Genomic DNA, 13,270 nt, shown 5'->3' with positions numbered 1-13,270 from the left:
TTCGTACTATCATATTATCTGTGAATAGGAAACTATATATCAGGGTGCACATTGATTGTGGTAATACGTGAATAAGAGAATGTAAAATTGAGCGGTAAAATATAGAAATAAAAAAGATTTGTAACCCCTTTCCGGAGTCATAGGTGACCATATAAGCGAATAAATGCCATTGTCAAATCGAAACTGACAACGATACCCCTACTCTCCAATCTGGTTTCTTATCCCCACTTCAAAATTTTACACCCATTCGTTCTATTCCCGACTTGCGAACCAACATTTTGTCAACATTTATCTCCCTTTGGAGCAGGTGACTATTCGGAACACGTAAGGTTTTCCATCCGATATCGACGATACTTTAGCTCCGCAAGTAGGGAATATACAAAAGGAACGTTTGAAACATATAAGTATTGTTAATGTTATTAAATACCCCTTAATTTTTACATGCTTTGGTTTCGTTAAGTAAAAATATCACGACAGATGACTTCAATAGTCATGAAAAAAGCAAATGGAATCTGGTTGGATCGCAATGTATCAAAAAGTATCAAGGGAACCAAGGTTCTATCGGGAATCAAAGGAATGTAATCCAGGAACAGAGACCAGACATTGAAAATCGACATACACAAGAAGAAAGCATAACATAATCAAAACAAGAAAAACAACGAAACAACAAAAGTGAATGAGAAAATTGATTTTTCACTTAAAGTGGGAGCATGAACCAGCTGCACTTCTGCTTTTCTAGAAACAACCGAGTTGCTCATAAACAGTGAGTGTGGAGTAGAAGAAAAAAGACAGGAAAACTATGACATGTTGAACAAATCAGTATTTATGATGCAGATGAATACACTGTAACGGTCCATGAGTTCATGATGCAGATTGATACACTGTAATGATCCATGAATTCATTTTTCAGATGGATACACTGTTACGATCCATGAGTTCATGAGGACAACCATAAAACTTCTGTAGGGATTTATGCAATCTTATAGCAACATAATCCTGTTCCATAAGCCTAATTGTAAGAAGTCTAGCACGATACAAAAAAATGCCAATCAATATTTCATAATGAAAACATAATCTAACTTTACTTCTATCGTTTAAAAATATGTTTTCCTATTAATATAGGACAGGTGTCTATCCTGACGTCAAAGAATTTAGTAGAAAAATGTCAAAATACTGCCCTAAACGAAATGTTACGTGTCAACCATCCTCACCATTTCGGACTGCAGATGGTTCTTGTAACAATCTCAAAAATCCGCTGTGGGGCGCTTCTGTAACAACACAACAACGTTTTCTGCCCCCTAGTTATGGAGACTGTAAGTGCGAATCCTTTTTTTATATTTTGTACAGAAATATAGTCTTTAATTAGCTTTCGAATAATTTACATAGAAAACAGTTTAAAAAATGTCGTGGTATCTCAGTATAATTAAGTACAATTAAATATAATTCAAAGCAGTTTGTGTGCAATTGATGTGTTTTGCTTTACCTGTAATTTAGTGACCTTTATCTTTAAAAGCAAATAAATTTTGTTCATCTATTTTTGGACGTAACAATAACCATTTACTATAAATCAAAATGTTTTTGTGTGAGTGATTGTAAAAAAGGTACACAATTCACATCATATATCTGTTTCAAAGCAATTGAACCTTAGATTTGGTACGCGTATTTTAGATTTAAATCTTGGTACTACACCCCGTACAAAAGGTGTGAAAGGCCTTCTTTTGCCTAATCCTCGTGTGATATCAAACACAGTTCATCGAGGCGGATTTTCACCACCAAGAAGTAATGTTTTTAATGTAGCATTGACTACTTTTGGACAATTTATAGACCATGACGTGATTTCAACACCAACTGTTAGAGGTAAGACAGTTTAGTACAACCTTACTTGTTTTGTGACATGGACTTATGTTTGCTCTCATATCTTATTTTTTTAGGTATCTAAGTATATTGAAACTTGTAACTAAAATCTTATCAAATTGCATACATGTGAAAAACTTGACACACGTATCTTGACATCAAAGTTCGAAAGTTATCATTATAGATAATATAAAAATATTCAAGGGTTTAAATGAATAGAAGATATCTGGAATTATCTTATATTCCTTCATATGAAAAATAATAATGTCAAATAATGTTGATATATTTCAGAACGTTGATATACGTATATGTCAATCAATGTCGAGAATACAACAAAAAACAAAGCAAAACAAAACAAAAAGACAAAAAAAAAAACAAAAGACAAAAAAAACAAAAGACAAAAAAAACAAAAAAACAAAACAAAACAAACAACAACAAAAGTAACATTCCTTGAAAAGTGTCAAGAACATAATATATTAACAAAAAAGACTGAAACGAAACCAACATCAACATTCAATCATCTTTGTCACAAATAGGCAAATTAGAATGATAAATAATGAGACAATTAGATTAAAGCTAGAAAAGTTTTTTGTTATTTTTCTCATAGAAATACTCCATTAATTGTACCCATTATCGTTATAGGCGTACACATGTGTAGTTGGTACTTTTCTTGATCAAGATACACATTATATTTATTTAGATGGTGACCAACCCATAAGGTGTTGTACAGGAGATAGACCTATCAACAGGTGAATGGAATAAGCATAAACGTTGTTTATTAATTATCTTTATACGTTAACAACACATAGTTGAATTGCCAAATAAAAAATACATTCTGCACTATACAGTACATGTTCTTTTAAATTAAAAGTGGAGAAAAAAGAACGGAACTTCGCGTAATTCAGGCAAAGCTTCTTTAATGGTAAATATTTTTCTTTTCTCTTTACCTCTATCTGATTTTCACATCGACAGTTTGCGAAACATTTTAATTACATTCCGGATAATTCGTAATGATATTCATACACTTTACTCATTATACGTTACATTTAAAACCATTCCAAGTTTTTGAAAACAACATTTAATATCATAAAATTATTCCGTTTATATTTGTGCGTATTATCAGGAGTATAGTTATACTGCACGAACTGTCAAGTTCAAAAAAATATTGGAAAGGTAATATTAACCAATATTAATTTAAAAACATATTCATACTATATTCTTGTCCAGTTGGGTAAAATATTTTTAAAATATACCTAATCAATACTATAAGGGGGAAAGCCAATTGAAATAAATTCCTCGTACTGACAGCAGCTCAAATAAGTCAAATGATTATTTGAATTTAAAGTCTAATGTTGTCAATTGTTCCAGTAAACTAGTCTTTCGATTAGGAGAGTTACTTTCCTTTGCTTAAAATTATACAGGAAAAGAAAAAGGAAGTCAACGACGGAAATATGAAAAGAATATATTGCACGGGTCTTCTCGTGCTTTTTAAATAAAAAATAAAAACTAACAAGCAAGTATTTAGTACTTAAATTCGATATTAATCTTTTAGACCAGAGTGCTTTCCATTTCCTACTCCTCCAGGAGAATTTAGAACGACATGCATGTCCTTTGTGAGGTCGGATGTTAGCGTTGAGCCAGGATGTCCACCAGGTATAGTAGAAATTCTTCTACGGCGTTTTGCTTTTAAAGAAGCTGATGTTGTCTCAGACTAATTGAAGCATAAATACATATTCTGATGCTATATTTTTGGCAGTTACATTACTTCCCATTGCTGATAAAACAAATATTTCGTCTACTGTTTTAAGCACATTTTTGTTGATTTTTGGTGATTTATTTACCTTTAGTTGTATGTATATATTTTTAAGAGGGCGACTTGACAAAACTCAGGCAGTGGATGGCAGATGTAAAATTTTGTTTTCAAAAAAGTTCACCCATTTCACATCGCAAATGCATCTTCTCTCAAAGTTGAATGTTGGTTTTAGAATATCAGCAATGGTCAAAGAGAAATAAATAACATACAAATCATTGACATAAACAGTGGTATAAAATTCCTTTCTAGTCAAGTTACACCTCCTTATACACTACTTGAAACAATCCGGGCAACTATAATTCTGAACTGTCATCTCTCACGGAACAATGTCCATATTCAGTCTTCGATTCGTGAAAATGGTTATCGCATCTATTTAAGATCAAATGAACGCTGATTGCTTACTATATTTTACGGATTGGTTTGTGTCAGTTATCCATGTTTATATAGTCATCAATTGAACTTTTTTTCATTTACGTTTTTTTTTTAAATGAACTAAAATGTGGATTTTATATTTTTAATTCAATGTGAATTTGGAATGACACTAAATATGACTTGCAATGAAAAGTCTGTTATACATGAACCAATTATCTATCATTTTATATAACAAAACCACGATCAGACCAGTCATTGGCCATAACTTGGAAGCCCGGGTTTATATTTTAGTTCCCCTTAAATATAACTTCGAGTCACAAGTAACTACTTCTGTCTATTAATTGGCTGAGCGGATAAGACGTTATTTTATTTATTTTTATACATTCTAATATTCAAATTTAAAAAGAGAAACATTTAAATATTTCCTTCAAATGACTTATATTTCATTTAGATACAAATGCACAATACTTAAGTTAATTTAGCTAACTTTATCTTGGTTTTTATTTATTACATGAGCGGCAATTTATTCATATTTTGTGCATATCCATCGTTGGAGTTTATATATTTGCAATCTTAGGTTCGCTTATGTTTATTGACCATTAAACCAGATTATCATCGGTCATCGGCTTTGGATGCGTCTGTGATCATTTAATCAAGCTTTAAAAGGGTAATGATAGTTTTGCTCTTATCGTTTTTCATTTATTCATTTTATATTTTAATTTTGATTTACTCCAAATTGTTTTCATTTTTTTCAGAAAAAATCAGATGAATGATTTGTTTTTTGTTATGGATAAAAATTAAAGAAACTGGCCAATTTGAAATGATTTGAATCTTTAGGATAATAATTTAGATGTTTAAGTACATTTCACATCTACTTTATAGTGTGATAAGTTTACATTTTCTTAGAACCTTCTCTCGGCGGTGTTAATGTATCTGTTTTATTCCTTTAGTAAAAGTAGGCACCCACACAAATATTCATATTATCAAAAAACGTCAAGGTGCACTGATTAAATGACTAGGTCTTTGTTTTCTTTATTTACAACTCTTGTTATATGTTTTATATGTGTGTATATGTATATATATAATTATTTGAGGGTAACTGTTCCTAAAGGTTGCAGACAGTTTCGATTTGTCGATCTGCTGCCTTTTTATGTACATTCGTTCTACATTTATATTTATGATGTAAACTATTCCAGACTATGCTTTGTTTAAATTGCTGATTCGGTTTTTCTAGGTCCACGAAATCAAATCAACCAACGAACGTCTTTTCTTGATCTTTCTGTGACCTATGGCAATACTGAAGATGGCCAAAACAGTCTACGTGAACGTTGGTCAGGTACATATATGTATAACATAAAATATATAATATATACTGCAATGCAAATATTTGACCTTTGCTGGTATACTACAAAGTAGCTTACATGGGTTTTGTTCGCTCTTAAACTGTTACTTATTCGTTATTCGAAACAAAATATTCATGGACATGGCGGATCTCTTCGCTGGATAAAACATATACGTGATTAAGTGGTTAAACGTTTGCTTCTTCGTCGGACACCACGGTTGATTTCGCTGTGTTGTCTACTCACATCACCTGTATGTCGATGTCTAATATTTTCTCGTTTTCGTGAATATTCCCATGATAGCATTATCCAATCAGATTTATCATTATAGGAATGGAACTCTTCTAAGTAGAGGTTAATTTGTTCAAACTATGATTTATATTGATGTCGAAATAACCTAAAATTCGACAACGCCCCGATGAAGCCCGACTGCCAGAAGTCGCTTCTTTTTCTGAAGACAGTAGAGCAAAACTGGTCTAAATTGAACCCTGAAAAATCCCAATACGTGTGAAAACCAAACTCTTTTTAAGATCCCTTTACACCAATAGAAATGTGTTTTGAACCTTTGTAAACCCAAATTCTTATAAATGGAACATTTTTAAATTACGGAAGTGGTTTGGTTTATACAGGTTTTGCTGTATATCTGAAGACGAATCATATAGATCATTTTCACCAACGATGTTTTTCCATCATCTTCTGAGCCTGGAAATTTCACGACCAAACAAGCGATAAAAGGTTCATTTTGCTTTGCTGTAAGTCCTGATTGGATATAGTGACGGAACAAAACAAAATCATAAATTATGAACGAGAACTCGAAAATATTTACGAACTGACCCACAGGTGATTTAAGAAAGCAATACGCCGTGTCTATTCGACGATGGATGGCTATTCCATTCATTCAACTCTTTTAGTATACATGTTGACATATATATATTCAGTTGCAACAGAATGTTTAGATTTGAAAAAAAAACCAAATACGTTATTTTATTTCAAGTATTGTTTATGTTCACAGTTCGTGTATGCTTATGCAGATATAAACAATCTCTTGTTCGTTGCTTAAGCACAACAAAGTGCACTCATAAGTCAAAATTTAGGATAGGCATTTAGTCCAAACTATTCATGATTTATTCAAGGTCGCCTCAAAGAAGGAGTTGGTAGAATATTGCCCGATGCTCCCGAAGACACGCCCTGTTCAATGTCGACCAGATGTTTCTTGACGGGTATAGTATATTATTTTCTTTCCCGTTGTTTCCCTGTTCGCGATGAGGTAACCAATTATTATTTAACGAGCTAAAGTATCTAAGATAAACTCTGTTATCGCTTTTTTCTATTGCATTACTTCCTTTATCATCGACATAAAGTAAAAAAAAAAAAAAAAAACAAAAAAAAAAAAAACCCAAAAAACAGACCATTTTGTAAAACAAAGTACCAACCACACGTTGCAATTAACATTATTAACACATTTTGTTTTGTAAACGTAATATTGGACACATTTAAAACATGAACGTCACATTAATAATCATACAATAACGCAAAAACAGCGTCAATATATATATATATATATATATAGAGAGAGAGAGAGAGAGAGAGAGAGACGACTCTATTCGTTACACTGCTCCATCGTATTAAATTGGTACAGGGAAGATATGCAAACGTATAGAAAGGTCTGACAAATTCCCAACGATGTTAGAACTGTCAAATTTGCGATGCAAATTTTTGGTCGTTCCCTCCGCGGGACTCGAACTCGTACCGCTGTGACATCTATGGCAACACCGCCTGCACTAAGTCCAGCGCCCTAGACCACTCGGCCAGCAAGGCTATAAAATATAGCTTTGGCTGGCCGGGTCATTCCTCCACGTAGGATTAATCTAGGGCTGTAACTTATTACACGATGTATGGTAGTACGGGACAGTTCATTTAGGTGTTATTATGTAGGACAGAGGACCAAATTAATGATGCATGTCACAACAAATTATGTCGAATTTGTCTTTATAATTAAGACACATTCATCAAAAAAAGTCATGGGTGAAACACATGGATGAATGTTTTTTTGTGTTTTCAGTGTCAACGTCTTTATGAACAAAAGTGTTGGGGTATTAGGCGATGACTATTGCGAAAAAAATATCAACTTTAATATGATTATTTATTTTAAATATTCAAAGTAAAATATATAAATATAAGGAAAAATAATGTCTTGTGGAATTTTTTATGGCGTCATAGTAGTGCCACTAATATACGTCATTTAACAAAAACTGCAGATAATTTTTGAGATAATAAGAGAAACTACATCAAGAAAAATATATCCACACCGAAGAAACCACTAGATAAACTAAGTGTTATAAATAATCCTTTCACTTAATATGAAGTTGTTTCTAGGGTGTGGACACAATTTTCTTTCCAAAAGTATTGACCAGAAAGCGACATAGATGTCAAAATGCAAGTGAACTTCAAACATTTGTTTTGGTCATTTCAATGCACTAATTACCAGAAGTCTTTATGTCGTCTGACATATGATGGAGTAAATGAGTAATCGAGTGAAACAAGATTTCGGCGGAAATCAAAATAATGTAAGAGTAATCAAGGGAACCAAGGTTATAGCAGTAATCAAAAGAATGTAATCCAAGGACAAAAACCAGACATGGAAAACAGACATACACGTAAAAGAACATAAAATAACCACAATGATAAGTACAAAGCAACAAAAGTAAATGAGCCACGTGGAGCATATACCGATTGCACCAGTAGGGTAAGCGTCCTCTGATTTTCTAGAAACAGACTTGCTCACAAAATGCCAAATCCAGAATAGACGAAAAAGGATGAGACATTGAACAAATTGGTTCTCTTGGTGCAATTGGATATACCGTTTGTTTTATGTCGAAACAATACATAATGCCAATTTTAGATTAAACATTATAGTCACTTTTTGGTCGACTCTCCATCCATACTACTCTTTATCTTGAAGGCGACGACAGAACGTCTGAAAATCCAATGCTAACCGTGGTACATATCATATTCCTCCGCGAACACAACAACATTGTCGAGGAATTAAAAGTCGTGAACCCTGGATGGAACAGCGAACGCCTATTTCAAGAAGCAAAAAAGATTGTGACGGGCATCTATCAGCACATCATTTATACTGAGTTTTTGCCAATAATAATTGGTCACCAAGGAATGGAAATGTTTGGACTAAGAAGTAGATCACTTGGATATTTGACCAGTTACAATCCAAAAATAAACCCGTCTACTCGGAATTCGTTTGGCGCAGCAGCCTACCGATTTGGTCATTCTCTAATTGGTTCGTTTGTTGCGGCTTATGATCCAAAATTTACCCCAAAGGCTGTTGACGTTCTAGAAAATCAATTTTTTAAACCTGAAACTATAAGAAATAAATCGTCATTCGGAACAGATGGTATCGGACGTTGGATGACCTCACAACTGAGTAGTCGGGCTGACCGGTTCTTAACAACCGCTGTCAGGGAGAGATTATTCCAAACGATGCCTGGAAATGGATTTGATCTAAGTGCACTTAATATTCAGCGTGGAAGGGACCACGGCATTCCGTCATACAATCGATGGCGACAGTTTTGTGGTCTCCGGCCTGCAATGTATTTTGGAACTGGACCATTTGGATTGTCAAGTCACGAACCACCAGTGGCAGATGCATTGAAATATGTTTACAGGTATTGTATACTGGTTGGCCTCGTTATCAATGTTTGTTACGGGTATTCAAACTACACTTGGTAAAAATAAACATTTTAGAATTGAAACAAAGAACGCATATTTTGAGATTTTGATATCTATCAAATAGTATATCATATTAAAAACTAAATATGAACACTATAAGAGTTAATAGTCATCATATAAATCATATAAATTACACAAAAACATGATTAATCAGATTCCAATGCCATAAATCATTACATACTTTGTGAGTGGAGTTTTATTATGTTTATTTCTTATTTTCATATATATAATTTTTCGATTTCATAATGGCTTGATTGATAATGAAAAACATTGTTTGTATTATTTAAAGAGGTAGACCTAGGTAAGGGATGCAACTATTACAAATCATTTGAACGTTTGTATTCAGCATTTTATATCAATCTTGTGTAAGCATCAAAGTAAATTGAACTGATTTTATTCTGTTTCAAAGGAAAGCGTGAAAGGCTTCTGTAAAATTGAATATGATACAAACATATCACTGATTTCAAGAGTTATGCCCCTTACGCTAGGTCTACCTCCTTATTTGTAGTATTAGTAATGGTTAGGAATCATCATGCACTTATTGATTAAACCGTATGTGTTTCCTTTATCTTTACAAGTGAAAAAAATCGAACTTTTGCCTAGAAATAGCACAACACCAATTAATATGAATGTTGTAGACATCCAGAAGATATTGATCTCTTTGCTGGTGCACTCTCGGAGCGACCTGCACCTGGAGCACTAGTTGGCCCGACATTCAGATGTATTATCGGTCTTCAGTTTAAAATGTACAAGACTGGTGATCGGTTTTTCTATGAAAACAATTTTAAACTTACTGGATTTACTCCTGGTAAGTAAAGGTAATTTCACATCTCATAAGTATGAGGGACATTACAGTAATACATGAACAGGCAAAGTTTAAGATAATCCGGCAAAATGATATTCGTCACAATGTTTCCCAGTTAGTACTAATATTTCAATGTGCAACCATTGTATTTGTCATATCATTTAGTCTTCAAAAACATTTAAATGTTTCTACAAGCACGCTGTCAATTGCAAGTTGACTAAGTAAAAATGTGTACTTGTCTACATAAACTCAATTTTTCAAATGCTTTCTTGTGTAAAGAAACAACATCGATTAAAAACCGGTTGTAACAACGATTTTGCATTTTTAAGGACACAATAAACAGCAATGATACACTTTAAACAGCATAAACTTAGACTCTTACGATATCATCTTCGAATGATTTACATGTCACAAAACTTGTACTATGTTAATCAATTACATTTCCTTTTATTTTAGCTCAATTAATGCAGATAAAAAGACAGACACTCTCAGCATTATACTGCCGAACTATACGTGTTGGTAGTATGCCGGCAAATGCATTTGTATCAGATAAAGCTGGGTAAGTTGAAACATTAACATTTTTATTTGTTAATGAGTAAATTGCAAAAGTTTTAGTTTATTAAATTCGTTACGACTTCTACTTCAGTTATTGATTGTAAAATAGTGGTTAAATCAATCGATTCCGGGTACAAAATCATTTTGCATTCCTTTGAATCCAGGGTAAATGTTTTACTTCTGTTGGTCAGTCATATAAGAAATTATTTCTCCACACAATTTCAAATGAATGATATGCATATTTGCTATCTTACAATCTGAAATGAAGAAACATTAAAAACAACTTTTCAAAAATTGATATAGAATTACGATTTTGGTTTTAAGTACCGGCATGTGTTGAATATATTGAATCAAAATATTGTGTTATTTTCCTGCATAATTTACCCACTGCCTGATTATTACAGAAATAAATCATAAGCTATCCATTGACAATTTAAAACATTGCGATATTTTACCATAGTTGGTTTTACATATTGATTTTTTTTCAGTACACCACGAATTCCTTGTCAGTTTCACCACAAATTGGACCTACGACCATGGCACGAATTCCATTATAAAAGACGATAGGAAAATGCAAATATAATTATTGTTTTTTATCGTTTAGTTAAACAAAAAATTACAATCCAATGGTTACATTCAATAGTTACTTTGGTGCTTATATGATATTGATGTAAAATGCTGAATACAAACGTTCCAATGATTTTTATGAGTTTTGTCACATACCCTAAGTCTACCTCGTTAATCGGTGGCAGCTAAATGATTTAAAAAAAACAGCGCATTCACCTCTCTCAAATCACCAATGTTGAAATACATTTTTCTATTTTTTTTTAGATGTCTATAATTGAGTAAAACATCGTAAATATCATACATGAGGTGATTCATACATGTTAAAACCCCATTACGTTCACTCTTAGTTCAAATTCAGAATCAGTTTTATACCACATACCTAGTCTTAAACAAGCATTCGGCTGTCGGACTTCCCCGAAGAAAATTATATAGATTGAGTTTAAAATTTGCACTTTGTAAGAAATATCGTTCTTGATTTAATCTAAATGAGAGAGAGAGAGAGAGAGAGAGAGAGAGAGAGAGAGAGAGAGAGAGTTATCCAGGGAACCAAAATTCCAGCGGAGGGTCAATGCACGGTTTTCTAAAAAATACAGATCTGTGTAACCAAAAAATCAATCTTTTATATGAAGACGAAAAAACATCGTTGTTTTGGTGGATTTTTCTACTCCTTGAATGACCTCTACCATAGACAGTGACTGAGTTTCATATCGGGATGATATTAAGAATAAAAAAATAATTTATATGGTTAGATTTGCTGATCATGGTTTCTATTAATTGCCTTGTTCTTCGAGTATTTTGATTTGACATGCAGGAGTTACATGTAATAAGTAATGTGTTGTATATGTTTTCCACAAATGGACAAGACATTTTGGAAAGCGGAGTGATATTAAGTGAATAAGATGTCTGACCATCCACACCTTTTCGTTAGTTTTATGAAATTTGCAATTGATACTATGTCAGTAGCTTCATAAAGGTATTCCGTATTCATTGTAAGAGTAATCAAGGGAACCAATGTTATAGCGGTAATCAAAAGAATGTAATCCAGGGAAAAAGACCAGACATGGAAAACAGGCATACACAACAAAGAACATAAAGTAACTAAAATCATACATACAAAGTAACAAAAGCAAATGTGCAACTCGGACTCTAAAGCCTGGGAGCATGGACCAGGTGCACTGGTATGGTAAACCTGTTTTTCTAGAAACACCTGACTCGAGCGACATCAATTTCCTTTATGATTTCTTTTTTTGTATTTTGACCTTTATAAAGCTAAGAATCATGCAAAATGTGATTTATGGGTAAAATGCCTACATATTTTTATTTTTGAAATTTTGTTTGAAATGTCATAGTAAACAGAAATATACATGTGGTTTTTCATATAACCCGTGCTCTTAGGAGATAAAAATTATATAAAATGCACTATAAATTTTAAAGTTAAGGGAGATAATTCTGTAAATGGCGCTCAAATATAATAGAATCTACTGTATTTTCGATGTCGATTATCTCCTAAGAGCAGGCATATTTGAATGAATAATTACACGTTTTATAGTATAGATCCATCAAACAACTTAATTAAAAAAATAAAAATATGTAGCCTTTTTGGGATGTATCAAATTTTTCAGATTTTGCATGATTCTTACAAAGACAGCTACTTAATATGAAATTAACAATTTGCAAGAGTTGTCTTTGTTTGTTTAATGTGGGTGATAAACGTTTTGTATTCATAATATACAAACAATAATACAGAATGGTCTATCATTCCATGAAAATAAAGCTTATGTATGTTCGGCCGTTTGTTTTTCACAATGAGTCACATTTACCTAATTGTTAGACGGAATGGTACTTAAATGTCCAAGATAATAAATAAAATGAAAACTTAACAAGCACACACACACTTTCACCTTAATTACAATAACACGTGATCATTTTTTTAAATTTTTTTAATCTGCAACACAATGTCCATCTAAATAAACCTAAAAGAAGCATCCAATGCAGAGTTGTGTTTCTTTGTAGCATTTTGTATAATAATCCCAACCAACGACATCCATTAGATGTATCTCCACTGTATCTCCTTCAAACTTTAATAGTTCACATCTAAAACAAACATGAGATTGATTTATCATTAAAATTAAATGTTTTTCATTTTTTTTGCAAAATGAATACTGCATCAAGTAATTATATTTGAAGTCGGTGAAGATAGTCCATTATCTAAAGTGTTAT

General features: G+C 32.5%; 1 protein-coding gene across 1 annotated transcript; it reads left to right on the top strand.

Moving 5' to 3' along the window:
* The first annotated feature begins 366 nt into the window (after positions 1–366).
* On the top strand, positions 367–11,184 carry LOC148610615 (peroxidase-like protein). Its single transcript, XM_088595822.1, has 10 exons — positions 367–1,313; positions 1,669–1,857; positions 2,555–2,603; positions 3,407–3,507; positions 5,274–5,375; positions 6,513–6,599; positions 8,342–9,059; positions 9,762–9,931; positions 10,385–10,487; positions 10,972–11,184. The coding sequence occupies exons 1-10, from the start codon at positions 1,163–1,165 to the stop codon at positions 11,048–11,050; spliced, it is 1,749 nt and encodes a 582-aa protein (XP_088451948.1). The 5' UTR covers positions 367–1,162; the 3' UTR covers positions 11,051–11,184.
* Positions 11,185–13,270: the final 2,086 nt, after the last annotated feature.

Source organism: Perna viridis, chromosome 8, assembly GCF_037379345.1.
Source record: "Perna viridis isolate PV_CMFRI_1.1 ecotype Kerala chromosome 8, ASM3737934v1, whole genome shotgun sequence".
Lineage (NCBI taxonomy): Eukaryota > Metazoa > Mollusca > Bivalvia > Mytilida > Mytilidae > Perna > Perna viridis.
The sequence above is the reverse complement of the archived record's forward strand: the minus strand, read 5'-3'. Positions and strand labels throughout refer to the sequence as shown.